The sequence below is a fragment of the Cygnus olor genome, chromosome 3 (assembly GCF_009769625.2).
Source record: "Cygnus olor isolate bCygOlo1 chromosome 3, bCygOlo1.pri.v2, whole genome shotgun sequence".
In the NCBI taxonomy this organism is placed as follows: domain Eukaryota; kingdom Metazoa; phylum Chordata; class Aves; order Anseriformes; family Anatidae; genus Cygnus; species Cygnus olor.
In genome coordinates this window covers 92,296,242-92,313,076 of record NC_049171.1, presented here as the reverse complement: position 1 = coordinate 92,313,076, position 16,835 = coordinate 92,296,242, and the positions used below count along the sequence as shown (strand labels likewise).

At 42.0% G+C, this 16,835-nt stretch overlaps 1 protein-coding gene across 6 annotated transcripts in view; it reads left to right on the top strand.

The window, feature by feature from the left end:
* Nucleotides 1-16,835, top strand: part of TTC7A (tetratricopeptide repeat domain 7A) — a 172,138-nt gene that overhangs the window by 133,371 nt on the left and 21,932 nt on the right. For all 6 annotated transcript variants that reach the window (XM_040554290.1, XM_040554291.1, XM_040554293.1 and 3 more), the window contains one exon: nucleotides 1,536-1,738. In XM_040554290.1, the coding sequence (XP_040410224.1) occupies nucleotides 1,536-1,738 (203 nt within the window). The remainder of the gene's footprint in view (nucleotides 1-1,535; nucleotides 1,739-16,835) is intronic.

Below are 16,835 nucleotides of genomic sequence, written 5' to 3'. Positions count from 1 at the left end.
ATCTGGAGTGCCATGATGCCGTGTCAGTGCACAATCATCGTTAGTGTGCCAGTGGAAGAGCTGTCTGTGGTCCCGGTCTCACGTCGGACGGGCCAAGGACGACCCTTCCCATGGCGTGGCAGGACAGTTGCTGAGATGCTGTCCTGCTCCCCTCTCACCCAGAAAGCTCCGTGTCAGCATGCCAAGTCCCCGGAGTCATCTGGCCCTCCCGGCATTTTGAAACTGGCAGAGTTTCAAAGCTATACGAGAGGCCTAATTTTTCAGGCTGATTTCCCCCCCTCACAGAGACTTCCTGAGAACACTTCACTACCTTTAAAAGTCAGGGCGCTTAAGATTGGGTCTAAATTCAGAATTGTTTATCTGACTCTGGAGCCTGAACATTTTGAATTGGGCTATTGAACTGTCAATATTTACAGCATTTACTGCATTGCCACATCAGTTTAAATAAAAATAAATAGAGACAAACATTGAGCTTTTGCAGTGATAATATATAGAACACAAATAGGTTAAGAACCAAACAGCAATGGCTGCTGTGCAAAGAGTTATTTTATCTACATACATGTATATACATCATATACATACATATATATATATATGAACAATTTCCCTTTTCAGTTGTGTGTGTCAGTGAAAATTGAGCATCACTTCTTAAGCCTTCTCCCAGGATTTAATGCATAATAAATCCTAAGAAATGTTAAAGTTTAACAATGAGATACGTTATGAAATTTGTTTAACATGAAAAATGATTTGATTAACAAACAAATTGACAGTCAAGCACATCAGTATGCCTTTTACTTTTTTTTTTCTTTGTAAGAAAACCACTGGGATAGTTGCTGAGAGTTAAAGGAAGCAGATGACTGAGCAGTCTCTTCCAAGAGCTCTGTTTTCTTTTTCTGTAGAGTATGTGTGAGGAGATAAATTTGTGAATACAAAATATAAATAAGTCTCTGTGATATAAGCCTTTGATTTTAATGGAGACTCTGAAAACTTAAGAGACAGCTATCTCATAAACTAGACAAGTAAGCAGAGAAAAACACTTTTAATCGTTTTTTAAAATATGGAAATACTCTCTTAAAGAAGTTATTTAATGTCCAGCTTGGTCAGATGTATCCTATTACTCTGACATGTTTAAACTAATCAGTAGACAGTGATGGCTTATTCTGTTCTTTTTTTTCCCAGATTATTTGGAAACACATAAAATGGCTCCAAGTGGCTACCAGCCCTGCTTCCGTAGGGCTCAGTACAGTGCATGTTTACATCCTGATTGAGGAAGCACTCTGGTATATCCTTAAGGCTATCCTGTGTCAACACCTGAAGAGGTCCATCTATGTCTGTATAGAGCCTTTAATGTATCAGAATATCCATTCAATGACTTGCTTCTGATAGTAAACGTTAACCATAGTAGTAAGCACTGTGCAGGATCATGGCCTCGTGTTTTAATATGTTTAAGAGAGAGGATATGCAATTAGTGTGAAGAAAGGTATCTGAATTATTTCAGCTAATGGTAGGGTGTTTTTGTGCTTTTTTTTTTTCAGCTGAACTCTTCATGGAGCAACACCATCTCAAAGAAGCAGGCTTTTGTATCCAGGAGGCAGCTAGTCTTTTCCCCACATCTCATGCTGTACTGTACATGCGTGGGAGGCTTGCAGAGATGAAAGGCAATTTGGAGGAGGCTAAGCAATTGTATGATGAGGCACTCACAGTGAATCCAGCTGGAGTCGAAATTATGCACAGCCTGGTGAGTTTGCAGGGGCTCAGCTCCATTATAGTATTTATGTTGCTGATTAACTGTAATAAGAGGGAAGAGGGTTCGTGCTTGCTCTGGATGCCATTGTCTTCCTAATCCTGCAAGCAAGTGACTGTTCCAAGAATAAATTGGGTAGCTCGAACCTCTATTTTAAGACTGGATTGAATGTTTTTAACTAATTAGGACTTGTGTCAAAAGTAAATATTTTAATTGGCAAATGCTTGATAGTTTTGGAAGTCGGTTCTGTGCTTTATTGTCTTTGCTGCTTTTCCTACTAACTGTTACGCATTTTAAATAAGCAGTGCACTGATGTTTGGAAGATTTGAACTAAGTGTCTATAGAATATAGATAAATACAGTGTTTGCAAATCTTGCATTGAAATCTTGCATCTAATCAAATGAAGACAAACTATGAGTTTCTGATAAAACTATTTTCTTAAGCCGCTGCTTCACTCCAACCTTTTTATAGGGGCAGTGACTCCACATTTGCTTATTTCTGTGTTTGTTGTTGTTGTTGTTTGTTTTGTTTTGTTTTTTAACATCCCTATATGGGAAATATTCTTTCTATTGCACCATCCCCAGAACAAACCTTTTTACAGACTCAGGGCCAATAGCTTTCAAATTGTTGTTGTTATTATCATTTATTATTATTATTATTATTATTACACAACAAGCTTTGTGGAGGCCCAAAACCCACTTCTCTTATGAAATCAGAACTTCTAATCATACTTCTTCAATGATGTATCTTATTAATCATAGCCCTTACGGGGTCTCTCTGGGATTTTTAGAAGACTTTCTTGAACAGTTTAGTTTTTACAGGAATTCTATATCCTAGTGACTGCTTTAAGTCTTTGCTAGCAGATTTATATTCCTTAGCATAAATTTGGGCCTGATTAGGGTTGCAGGCAGCCCTAAAACTGACGGGGTATCAACGCACAGGAGGACAAATGTACAGTGAAGTGATGATTGAGACCAAATCGTAGAACCTACAGGCAAGAGATGAGAGAATTATAATAATGAAGGTTCAATGCAAAGCCAGCAGATGAATAGCTTGTGCATATGTCAGGAGTTGGGCAAAAAACAGCTGTGCATAGACCAGACTTGTATGGTTAATGGGGCAATAATGTTACTTTGTTGTGATCCAGCCTGTACAAAATCTGTGAAGATAGGATGATGTGCTTTGTTCAGTTAGTATCATGACTTCAGACAAGTCACCAGTATCAGAGCAACCATCAAGTTAGTTGCCAACATGATACAAGTAGCTTTCATTTTGTCTTATTTTATGGGCAAAGCCACATACTGTGTCTTCCCATTTCACTTGCAATTTTCTGAAACTATAGTCATTTGAATAAAGTTTTCTGAGATGCACATCTGCTCTGGCCCAGTTTACTTTGGAAAATGTCACCCAACATGGCTTAACTGTTTCTGAAAATGAGGCTAAAGAAATACTTTAGAGGTTTCAGTGACACCTTCTTTATTGTGCTTTAATGTCCCCAGGTTTTGTCAGGAGTGAGTGGTTTTTGTAACTTATTAATGTGCTTTTTACCATCCCTAAGAAAATCCCTGAGGTTGTCCAAGTTACAGTCTTCAGAACCACGTTCTGTATATGCTTATTAGATACGTATTTCTGAAACCTCTAAAGAGTCTGTGAATGCTCATTCCCCTCAATCCTCTGTAAGCTTCAGGGAGTAAAATCAAGGAAGAGGCAGAGAAGTCAGTGAGATGAAGAGTTTAGGGGACAGCAACTGATTCTGTGAGCAAGTTAATTAAAAAGACATACTCAAAAGAGACTAAGAGAAATAAAGATAGAAAAGAAGATACAATGAGGTAAGTAACACTGGATAAGGCTGGACAGGCGAGAAGAATGAGACTGGGTTAAGAAACCAGGCTGAGATGCGTGGTTTGAAGGGTGGGCATGTTGGAAAGGATGAATTAGAAGGGGTTGGTGTTATGAGAGGCACATAGAAACATGAACTGGTGAGAGTACTTCTACTGCATAGCCTTTGGTCTCCTTAAAATCCTGAATCTTTCCATTCTGGTGCTGGCAAATATCAGTGAAAATCACTTGCTTAAGTGTGTGCCTCATCTCCTTTAGCTTGGCTCTGCTGGCAGCCAATGGTTTACACCTGCTAGCTAAGATAGCAAAGGTCTGGTCTATCCCTGCTGATATGAAGCATGGCAGTAGCTCTAGGATGCCACGTAATGGCATTCCTTTCTGTGCTTTTCCAAAAGCTAGGAAATTGCACATAGCAAGTTCAAAGCATCTGATGAGCACTACAGAAAAGCCTGTAAAGAAATTAATCATTCTGCCTTCAGAATAGAGCTTGAATAATGTGCAGTAAACAAGGCTTTTATGGCTATGCATCAAATAGAAAGGGCAAAAATAAAATATTGAGTGGCTGCTAGCTAAGTAAATTTGTCTTGTGTACTGAATGAGACAGTGTCCCTGTGGAGAACTTAGGCTGGGTTTAGGTAATTGAAGCCACAGTGTAGCAAGTGGTAAATTCTGCATCTCTTTGAGGCCATCAAAAGAAGACTGGATCCTTTCTGGTACGTATGCATTATCAAAATGCTAGCCATACTGTTAATAAAAGTACAGGTTCTTGAGCACAGTTTGTTCTATCCCCTACTTGAGGGAAATACACGTCTTGTGTTATGCAAGAAACCAAACTAGATTATCAGCTAGCTCCAAGTAGCTTGAAACTATGCAAGACATTAAATTCACACATGCAGTTTCGGTGCTGGTCTCCCCCAAAATATGAGCACTTAGTTTTCCCTCTGTAATAATACTGTTGTGGGCGTGTAATAATTTAGGGAACGAGGGTCTGGTAATGAGAACTACTGTCTGACTTAGTGCAATTGCCATCCAACTGACCTAGTCCACTTTAAGGGAAAACTCTGCTGTAGACAGTGCTGGCTCTCCCTGGTGTAGCAGCATCAATTAGCAAAGTAGTCAAGCCTCTTCCCCTGGGCTCTCAGAACTAGGCTGTCAGGGCTATATTTGGAAAGCTCCAACTTGAGGAGCATTACTGGCTCCAAATGAAGGGCACGGACCTAGCAATGAACACGTCCAGCGGGTGTCAATAAAACTTTTACACAGGGTAGGGTCACCACCATAGTAAACACAAGCTCTTCCTCTGCACAGCTGAAAACAGATGTGTTTTACTGTGACTGGAGGGTGTTTACAATAGCTGTCAAATGTGTGTGCTTTCCGTATAAAGCTCACTGCTTAGACCCTTAGAAACTGTACATGCTACAGGACCACAGTTCTCTGTAGGAAGTAAGACTTGCTAGGCTCTTTTTTTCCACATTTTTCCTCGTTCTGTCTCACACGTTTCAATCTTCCCTCCCTTTGATAAAACAGTCCCATTCTTGTCCAAATAAAGCTCTTCCTGGGGCCTTCCTTGCAAAGACGTGTTTTAGTTAAGGGAAGAAGAAAGTCATGTATTTAAAAGGGAAGGAAGTGGGCACCCTCATCTCCGTCACTATGTCAGATTTAATGAAAACAACAAAAAATACCCCTGAAACAAAGAAAAAAGTAATTTTCTTGACTCATACTTGAGTCTTACAGATTGCAGTGAAAGATTGTAATGATTCCTCAATTCTCTTGAAGGCTGGGGCAAGGATGATAAGGTTGTTATCAGAAAGCCATACAGCTGTCTTCACTGCCTGACCCCTATGCCTGACAGTGAAATAAAGTGAAATATATATTGGTTTTTTAATATATATTGTTTTTCATTTGGTGAATTTTTGTCAAGGTTAAAATGGAAAGCAGTCTTTACAATGTATTTTGGTGTTCTATTATGACCACATTAATAGGTGGAAAATATAACGTAGTGAACAGTTTAATTCTCTGCACGGTCAAGTCAAACAGAAGATGACTTTTCAGGTAACACCAGTTGTGCTAAACATGAGTTCTGCTTGTTCTTAAGGAGACTGTCAACACTACCACAGAATTTAAGATTAGCAGCCACACAGAAGGGCTTTACAGTTATAAAGTGCCTTCCAACTGACTTTGGAAATATATGCTTCCCACTCACCTGAATGCAAGTCAGCTAAGATGGGCTGACAAATTGACTGTAGGCTGCTCTGCGACCTTTGTTTCCTGAGATGAGCGTAGATTTTGGCCTTTCCTCAGGCAGGCCTGGTTTCTTTCTGGAGAAGGTCCTATAGTGAATGGAGTTTGGGGAGGTATCAGCCACCTAACAGTGTTGCAGAATTGTTGAGGTTGGAAGGGACCTCTGGAGGTCCTCCAGTCCACATCCAGCACCACGTCTAGCTGGGTTTTAAGTATGTCCAAGGGGGAAGTCTTCAGAGAACATACTAAACGTAATACTGACATTGCTGTACTGGGTTAGACCAAAGGTCCATCTAACCCACCTCTTCAACAGCAGCTATAAGGAAGCTCCTTGGAAAGAATGAGAGCAAGGCAAGTGTGTATACTTCCTAACGTTACGACTTGGGACTTCCTGAAGTAGATGTAGGTTTTACTTGTCTAGTAAGTCACAGTGCCTTTCTCCTTCGTGAACTTGTCTCCTCTGGAGCCCGTGTTAGCTTTCAGATTCACCATATCCTTCAGCAAGGCGACTCGCAGGTCTGCTTTCTGCTGTATAACTTTGTATATAAATTCAGTATGTTCCCAATGCTGCTCGTCGTAGATGCACCAATGCATTTCATGTTCCTTTGGAAGACATAGCACACCGTTTTTTGTTATTCATCCCGCTTCCCATTAATGATTTTATAGGTAACTGACATAGAACCAGTTTCATTCCTTTCATTGCTGTTGCCTCTCTCTGGTACGCTTTTTTTTGGTACTCTTTTTACGCTTCTTTTTAAGAAGAGAAAACCAAAGGAAATAATGTGGTTAGGTTTAACATTTAGCTTAGCTTCAAAGACAGTGCTATAGAATCAGTGTTAAAAAAAAAAAACACCTTACTGTCCTATGGTGGTCTTCTCATGTAAATTACTACCTATACAAATACAATGGTCTATTCCAAATGTTTTGTATTACCCCTGTCTCGTTACCACAGCTCTTTTTCCATCTTCTTGTGCCTGTAGGGGCTAGGCTTTTTTTCTGAAAGGTCAGAAGCTCTAATGAATGGATTGTGATTTATGATAGCAATGAGCAGTGTAACAGTGTTATCTTGGGTTCTTGCAGAACTGGCATCACCAGCAAGCGTGCAGTTCTAGTCTTTGATATGTATTTTTCATTCTGCTTGCCAGAGACATCCTTTTAGCTGATGGAACACAAATTTCTCTCTGCTGGTAATGCTAGAAGCTGAAGAGTTTGACTAAGAACAAGTTTTTGTGTAGATTGTGGTCCTTTTGTATAAGATAAGTGCCTTGCTTTTGGTTAGATTTGAGCCTTCTAAAAATTATCCAGTGCTTTGTTTAAATCTTCTACTCTTCTTAATTGTTCGGTTGGATGCAAGAGCGGAATTAAAAAAAAAAAAACTTTACAAAGAGACTTGGACTGTTTAATTTGGCCTTCATTGTGTACTTAGGATGCAATTTCATGTTCATTTTAGTAGACGAGTAAACCTATTGTCTCCAGACTCACATTTGGTAGCATCAGGATAATTTGAAGACTACAGTTTGCACTGATTAGAACATGGAAATGAATTATTTCTGTTCATTTATTTCATTTTACCTCACAGTATGGTGCATGCATCCTTGTTTTCAAAGGCATCCATTCACATAATAAAAACATGGCTTGATTGCTTAATATTTTTAAGGATGACATGCGTTACTTCCTTGGGGATTCGTTTCATGCTGGCATGAAGTAATCATATAAATCATAAGGAGGATTCTCGGCAAGGCTAAATTATCATAGCTTTATCATACCAAGGTCTGTATGTCTCATAAGGTAGCCAGGACACTAATTAAAAGCATTTTTACCTTGAAAGCTGAAGTTAGAATGCTTTCTGTGCTTAAATGTGGGAACAGAAGAGTATAGTTTTCACATTAATGCAGTTACTTATCATCTAAGGAGCTGCTTTATGTCCACAGTTTATCTAGTTTGTTTGCTGTTTTGCAGATAAGTATGTCATGGTCTGTTCCCATTTTCTAGTGACATTTCTGGCTCAGGTTTTTTGTATTTGTGTACAGAGAATTGAACATCACAATTAAAACGCATCCCTCTGCAGTTAGGACAACTCTGCATTTGTCCTAATTGTAATTAGGTGGATAATTGTGTCTAGAGACAGAAAGAATGACCCATTTAAATGTGTTCTGGAGACAGTTCTTTCTAGCTGCATTTCATGCCACCCTGCTCTTGTTCTGGCACAGATGATAAGCAGAGTTAGAGCCCAGGTAGTTTCAATTAAGTGGACAGGTGTACTACTTTCATGATAAATTCTGAGAATAGTTTTCATTATCACAGCTTCTACATTTACAGATATTCAAAGGGAATCTGTGAGAAATTGCTGTCATAAGAACTTGAATTTCAGCAGATAATGACTGCAAATGAATGTCAAACTGTTCTTTGAGATACAAAAATGTCGAAGCTTTCCTAGTTAAATTATTTTTTGTTAAATCTTTGAATCCGTGGACTCATTTTATGTTCTTGAGCAATGCATTTCCAAGTTGTAAGTGCATCGCAACATTTTTCTTAACTTTAAATGTGTTTCTTGCTTATGTGTGTCATGCTTTTTATCAAAACTCTTCAGGCCAGGTCTTTGCTACCGTTATGCGGCAGGGTGGGTCCTTCCTCTTCCAGACAGCAGACAAGTGCAACTCCTTCATTTCCCATTGAAGGCAATTCACGGAGCAGGGCTGGGGAGGAGGTGGAGCCCTGGCACTCGCATCCCCTGCACGGCTGGCTCCAGCTCCGCCACAGTGTCAGCTGTGACTGTGTGTCATGCTTCCCTCTAAACCTCCGTAAAACAGGGATGAAACTACTAATCTACTTCATCTGGGGTTCGCGGAGCTTAATTAATATCTGTGCATACTTTCAGATGACAAGCGCAAGATGACAAGCACGAGATCTTATTTTTTCTAATTATGTGTCTTGAATCCTGTGGTGCTCTATTCACTTGGGCTTTTAGACCGCAAATTGTTTTGGGCACAGTACTGCAACTGTTCAGCCCAAATGATGTGCTTTACTGCTCTGAGTACCCTCGTGTCCCTAAATGTAAGTAGTGATGAAAACATTATTGCAGTGGGAGTGGGATTTAGAAGGCAGATCTGTGAACTACTTCTTCCTCTCCCAAGGATTTGTTTTCATTAGAGGAGTCTGCCTTGCCTGTAGGTTGTGAGTTCCCCTCCGTTGTATTGATGAATTGTTATAGCCGTGCTCTGAAGGACAGAGTAAACAGGAGCAAATGTGAATCTGAAGACTTTCTAGCACAGCCCTCTTCTCTTCCTGGGGATAAGATATGACAACGCCTGCAAAAAATAGCTTTTTGCGGGGGGAGGGAGGGAGGGTGCTTCCTTTCTGCTCTGACAGTGAGTGTATTCTTCTGCTCTGCAGATTCAGTGCAAGCAGAACATCGTTGTGCCAGCACAGTTCTGCAGTTTCCCCTGGTGAGAAGAGTTTTGGATTTTTAAGGAGAGAGATGACAGACCTAAAGGTAGAAAAAGCATTAGAGTAGACAGTCATTACAAGTCTTTCCAAAAATGGAGCAACCTTGAACAAAGTGCCTTTTTTTTTTCTTTTTAATTAAGTAAGTAATAGTGACAGTCAACGGGAGATTCTAGCTACCCAAAGGAAGACCAGTGACGTCTTCAGTGATGCAGCTTGGAGAGCTACAGTCTGGGACTCTCTTAGGTCTACCTAATATGGAGTGTATGAGAAAACACTGGAAGGGTGCATTAAGAAACTGTTTGCTAAGACCCAGTCTCCAGCGGGATATTTTTGGACCACTCTGCCAGTACAAAACATTCAAACAGTTTGGCCCACCCCATAAGTATTCCCTAGAAATACTAGGGGATGTGGGGGTGCTGTTACCAAGTTTTCTCACAGTCTTCTTTCTGTTCAGCACTGCAGTTCTCCAGTGCATGTGAGAACAAGTGAATGGTGATATATAGGTGTGTAAGAGGAAAGGGGAGGAGAAGGAATTGTAAGGGTGTAGAAGAGGCTGCAAAAAGCACAGAGCTGCCAAGGTAAAGCATAGACCACAGACAATTAAAATCACTTATCCATTGTTTGCTGGCCACACAGTCACAACAGATTGTTTCTTCTTTTCCATCCTTCTCTGCCTCGTAGATTTCTGCAGATGAGCCCAGCCTTGATTTGCACCAGACGGCTCTTTCAATACTATTTATTTGCTATTTCATCCAAGAAAGGCAAAATTCACTACAAAGAATCTGAAAGTGCACTTAGGTCAGAAGCTTTTTCCAGTGGTGTTGAAAGAGGATCTGAAAACACTCAAACCATCCAGGAATCAGGAGGAACTCCTCAGCAGTTTGGAAAATTCGACTCCTTAGGCAGGGACTTAGTATAGGTTTCCTGTTTGTTCTTTGTGACATTTTTTATGTGTTGAGAAGACTCCTCTTGCATTTTTCTTCTCTTCCTTTCCTGTGCTGCCCTAAAGCTCCAGACTATCAATGAGCTGCTGCGTCATATTGCTCCTGTGGCTTTTGCCTATATTTTTGCCAAAATGCTGAAGAGAGAAGCCCTGGCTGGAAAAAGAGGTGGGGGAATTAACATGTACAGTGGTCGGGGAAGGGAGAGACTAGAAGAGTCTGACTTGTCAGGGTAGCAAAATAGTCTGGGAAGGGATACGTTTGCTCTCTGCAGCTACATGTGGAAACAAATAGTAAACCTGGAGAGAAAAAAGCTGCATTGAGTAAAGGATGATGCTTATATTTACCTGCTCTACGTTGGTGCTGGAGATTTAAGAGGGTTAAATCAGAGTCATCAAAGCAGAGAGGTTCTGGAGCAGCCTTCCAGCAGCAGGAGACATGGGAGGAACCACCTCACCCCTGTTACACTGGAGTTTGATGGGTTTATGAGAGGGCTCTTGGGAGGAAGGGAGCAGCCCCCAAAGTCACTGTAAGTAGGACTTTAACCCAAAACAGTTCTCGCCTATTTTGTGCACAGGCTGGACTGCCCAGACCACCAGTGACAGTAATCATGCTCTCCTCCTGTGTGACCTGGAACTCAGAGTGTCCAGCTAAAAATGCTTTGCAGGCCCACCTGCAGTCCTTTCTTCCTGTCTCCTTATTCTGTCGATGATATTCTATTCCCAGAAGCATTTTGTAATTATATTGAGTTGTATTATTTTTTAAATTAGATGTGGAGTTTGAATGTTAGTAGGGCTGACCTCCATTTTTTATATATATTTTAATGAGTTGTCAAGTGACTTGTGTGTGTCACGGAGTGGTATGATGGATGTAGCTGGAATCAGGAGAGTTGCATTGAAATTCCCTTAAAAAATAGCCAGCATTGTGGCAGCTCAGCTCTATTGACAATAACGTCAAGTCGGGTTTAATAACGTAGTTCCTTATTGAATGAGTCCACCCCATAGGAATCATTGTGACCTTCCTGTGTGTGCGCAAGATAAAAAATCAATGTTAATCCCTCGGGAGGAAAAATGTAAGATGAGCGGAACAGTTGAGTGAGTCTAATGAGAATCAGATGGCAAGAATGTTAATTTGGAAAGCAATACTTGTATAAGCTGTCCGAAGACACAGTGCAGCAGTTTCCATATATCACCAATTGCCATGCATTCTCCTCAGATACATATCTGCAAGATGTGATTTATTGGATTTGCGGCTCTTCTACGGCTTCCTGACAGAACAACAGGGGGTTTCGAGTTAATCACCTTTCGGTGGGGAGATTTATGACCGCTGTAGTTAGCTGAGCCTTTCCTCCGTCAGGAAGGGCATGGGCTGGAGCCAGTCGCTGGGCGCAGCATCCCAGCTGCATAATCAGAAACAGGCTCCAGCAGCTCAGGCTTGCGGTTGCTCTCTGGAGTCATGCAGCTCACTGGCATTGTCGAATATAATGTTTGCTTAAAGTCGGCTCTCGTTCCTAGTATTTTTGGAAGTTGGGTGGGTAGTAATTTCTCTGTCATGCTTTGCTTAATAGCCATCAGCTTTGTAAGGAATAAACAAAACAATGGGCTTTTATTCTCCCTCGTTCCTTCTGCGAGTCTGGGGTGGCAGTTCCATTTTAACTCCTTTTAAGCGGTAGGTGAAAATGCACTTTGCCTTTAGCTTAGGCAGATGTGCCGGTCACTCTCCCCACCTGGTTCCCAGAGAAGAGGGACTTCTCCAAGGCTGGTGTGGAGCCCCTTTTGTTGGGGTCCTGCTCTGCAGTGCCTGGTGGAACAGTCTGTCTCTGTCCTTCCCTGAGCGTCAGGGGACCATGTAATCAAGGTGGGTGCCTGTGTTTATATAGACCGCATACCTCCAAATTAGTCATATGAGGCTGTTGAGTGTCTCCTAGTGCAAAGTATAAGGCCGGAAATGAGGAGAAATCACCCTGAATAGTTCCAGAGAAATTACTGCACTGATGTTTTCACATTTAGCCTGATTCTCTCATTGCTTGCGTTGTCCTGTTCAGCATTCATTTTAATACAAAGGGTAGGCTCATAAAAACATCCGTTTGCCAGTTGCATCACTTACCGGGCTGTATCTGCTTTCTAAGATTGTCTCCAGCATTAGAGGCTGCGAATGAAAATCAGCTGGAACACAAATGGCAGCATCTCAGTAGTGCCAAGCTGTACAGTGGAGATTATTTGTTGATGCTTTTTTTGCCAGCATTGACTAAACAAAGATAAGAACATAAGTGCTGCGGCAGAGTTTCCCAAACAGGATTACCGGGGCGATAGGAGCTTGCACTTAGCATTACAGTAATAGATGCCAGTGTGGGAGAGGTGTAGTTGCATGTTGCTCCCCTTACGTCCTAAGAGCAGAACAATAAGAGAGAGGTCTGTGGAGCTCCATGTGATATTTGCTCCTAAAAGACATTCATCTTTTATGGTTTGATTCATTAGGTTTGTACTGTGTGAGCTTTGCTTTGATTCACCTAACATCCAAATAGTGGTTAATGTGCCTCTGATGGAGGGCCTCACATTGTAAGCCTCGGGAAGTTTCACAGCAGACCAGGCAAGCTCTGTAAAAGCTCTGAACTGAGTGGGGAACAGGCCTCCAAGTCAGCTAATTTTGAATGTCATCACGCATGGCACAAGGCTAATTGAGATACGCAGAAACTGCCATGTGCCTTCATAATTGTGTTTAGACAAGACATTCAGTATTTGAGTCAGCTCGGCAGCATTCCAGCTGATGAAAGTGTTAACGATACCTGACACCAGTGATGAGATGTGAAGAGCTCCTCGTATCTTGGTGCACATGTCGTGAGGCATGTTAGAATCACAGAATTCAGGTGAGAAAGGACCTTGCCTTCCGAGGTCAGCTCATCCCCCCTCCTGCTCACCGCGGGGCCAGCTTCAGACACAGAGTACGTTGCTCAGGGCTGTGTCCAGTTGGCCTTTGAGTATTTCCAAGGGTGGATATTTCACCACTCCCCAGGTTCATGTTCTGGTGCTGCACCACTGCTTATAAAGAATTTTTTCACGATATCTATTCAATCAGAATTTCCCTTGCTGCCCCTTCATCCATTGCAACAGAGAAAAGCCTACTCCCATCTGTTTCCAGTTACCCATTAGGTAGCTGAAGATGGCAGTCGGGTACCTCCTTAGCCTGGAGAGGAAAAGGCTGAATAAATGCCCCTCTCTCTGACTTTTCGTAATAGTATGGCCCCCCACCATCTCAGTGGCCTCCACTTGCCCTTCACCAGTTTGTCATCATCTTTCTGGTACTGGGGAGCCCAAAACTGGAGGCAGCACTTCTGATGCAATCTCAAAAATGCCAAAGGGAAGGAAATAATTACTTCAGTCTGCTGTGATGCATTACCGAATGCAGCCCAGGATGCCATTAGCTTACAGCACCGCTTGGGTGCCCTGCTGGCTCGTGTTCCCCAAGGGCTTTTCTGCAGAGCAACTTTCTCCCCAGCTGGCATCCAGCCTGCACAGTTGCATGGGGTTATTCCATCCCAGGTGCAAGACGTCACTGTTCATCGAATGCAAATCCTCACTCAGTTTGGTCAATGCTTAAGCAAAACACAAAGCTGCCATCTCTGTGTTATTCTGAGATTTTGGTTTCAACATATTTTTTTTTCAGTAACCCACAGTGCCCTTGGTACAGACACACACAGCGTTCAGTATTTTTTTTTTCCCACATTGTAGACCATAAGGAATGGTATTGCCCAAGGCAGCGTGAACAAAAGCACAGAGATGTGATGAAGGGCCTGTTGGGAAATCACGAGCCACTGGACAGCTAGTAGAGCGGGACGCCTGATAGGACTGTGTGGTTCTGTGCTTTCAGTTTGTAAACAGCCAAGCTGCTAGAATGGGTCTGGCATCCTGTGTGACCTGCAGCAGGAAGGTACATGCACGTGAATGTGTATACACACACATGTAAATGATGTACCTTGGAGCTACCAGAAACACAGCACCAGCTGGTTTTAGTAGGCCATGATTTGGTTATGAAACCTTAGCTGGAACAAGCTCGGGCCACCTCTTCTGGTTGGGGCTCTGATGCTTTGCAGAGGGGATGGGTCCCCAGCACCATTTGCTGAGTGGGCTGTGCCCCAGGCTCGAGTGGAGTAAGAAAATGGAGAGCCGCATTCTCAAGAGGACTTTCCTTGTAGAATGAGCCAGGCAGGAGCAGGAGGAGCATAGTTTGTTAGCAGGTGGTGATGCTGAGGCTGGCGGAGCGGGAGGCCCAGCGAGGGCGGTGCGGGATACCCGAAATGAAAATCCTCTGGGGAGCCACCACCCATGCCTCGCCTCTGGTGTGCCTAGGGATCATGAAAAGCCACTGCTCCATTTATTAGCTCATCAGATGCCATTGCAAACTTAGCCTTGTGGTTTTGGTTTCTCCTTGTATTACAAGCAACAGCTCCCCCTTCTTCTCCACAACCTGTCAAGCCAATCTGTGTACTGCAGACCCAAACACCTGCATTGAACATGACACGAACCAGCACTAAAGAGGCAGTGTACGGCTGAAATATAGCACTTGTTCAGCACATCCACGCATAACATACCAAGCAGGCCAACCTAACTGGTAGCGAAGGATGAATGATGAATTGCATTTAAAATAAATTCTCAAGCAGCTCTGAGGTTGTGATTATTATTTTTTTTAAACAAGGAGGAGAAAGGTTAGCTTCATCCTTATGTAAATATTCCCCTGTGCGGTTTCCCAAAGCAGATGATGATGGCGAGCAGGTTTGGCACTAACATGTGACTGTATGGTTTTTAGTAAGAGAACAGTATTATTCTCTTGCATCTAAACCAAACCTCCAGAATTTCTGAACTTTTAGTTACAGTAATTTTTGTGCCAGATTGGCAGGCAGTGGTATTTTCTCTTTGTGGCTGTCACTTTCAGCTCAGCAGAGCACAGGAGTGACTAATACAGGAAAATGAAGCTAGGTCAAATTAAACACATGCCACAATAAAGCAGTCCCAAAATCATATATGATCCCATACTGCATCATGAGGCTCGAAGCTTGACATTGAAAGAGATCACATAGGATTAACATACAGCCAGACCCCACATCATTTCAGTCTTTTCTGAGTTGAGTTTGTGTGCATAAGGATAGTTTGGGACAGGATTCTGCAGGTACAAGCAGATACCAGGTCTCCTTTGGGCTTCAGTGAAAGTAAGAGATTTTGCACATATTTCATGCGTGTTAAGAGCAAAATTGCCAGCAGTATCTTCGGCACCAGGTTCATAGACCATTTAGTATCCTGTTTGCCTGAAAAGCGTCTTGCCTTGAGAGCAAGAAATGTAAGTAAATGTATAAAGAGAGTGATAAAACCCACAAGCCCTGGAGATTTCCAGACATCAGAAGGAGCAGAAACTCTCATTTTAGGATTCCTTGCTGTTGTTCCTAGAATACTGCAAATAGGTCAGACAAGCAACGTTGAAAGCTCAGAACAGCTTGACACTAATAATAAATGATTGTGCAGATATGATATCTGTTAATTTCAAATATCTGCCATTTTAAATGATTTTTCCCTGAATATCACCATAGTCGCCATCGGTTAGAAGAGCTCAGCTCTGAGAAATATGCTGTTATGTATTATTTGTTGGCTGACACAGCAAGTCAGACAGCCTGGAAACATACAGCATTTTTAACTAATCTCTTACTCTGAATAGTGAATGAAGAACAATCAAAGGAAACTGTTTGGAAGTAACCCATTGTTTGAAATCAGCTTTTCCAAACTACCAGCTATAAAATAGCATTGAAAGCAGCAGCATTGCAAAGTAAAAATGGCATGTATGCAAGATCCTTGAGCCAAAAGACAGCCCTTTTAAAATATATATGTATTTTTAGCTTGGTCAGCTGTACTAAGTGATTCTATCAATGTAGCCAGTCTCTGGAATAAGAATGCCCACATAATGCAGTGTCAGTGCAGGCAGCTATGAGAAGTCATGACGTATGCATGTAGCGCAAATCCTTTCAAATCAAATCCATGCAAATGAAATTCTGTAAATGGATTAAATCTTGATTGTCTTGCACTACTCAATTTGCTCTCACAAGCTGGCATCAAACTGGAACAGAAGAGCAACCTCGTTGGAAGTGCAGCCCTGCTATTTTTGCATGCTTTGAACTAGATGACTTGCAAACTTTTTCCATCTCAGTGGTCATAGAGCTTGTCACAGCTTGAGAAGAACCAGAGGGACTGCTTGTCTGCATCTCACATTAGAAGAGAGCTCCCTTTAGAAGAGACTCGCTCAAATAGCATGGGGATGATGATGAATGGGGGGAGAGTTTCCAGTCCGTTTAAGTTTCATTTGAGCGTTTCTCTTCAGTACTGTCTAGCTTTCAAGACAGGCTGGGTGCAGGCACCCAAAGTATCAAAATACTTGAGGCAGGAAAGGGATCAAAATCCAGCTGAAAAAAAACAGCAGGATAACATATGATGTGTGAAGGCTACAGACCTGCATCCAGCAAGGATTTATTGAAGCCATAATGGCTACATCATCATTTCAGGAAGTTCTTTAAGGCTGGAGAAAATGAGAGGGAAATTCAAGCCCAAGGAGATGAGGAAAAAAAATTGTGTTACAGAACGTCT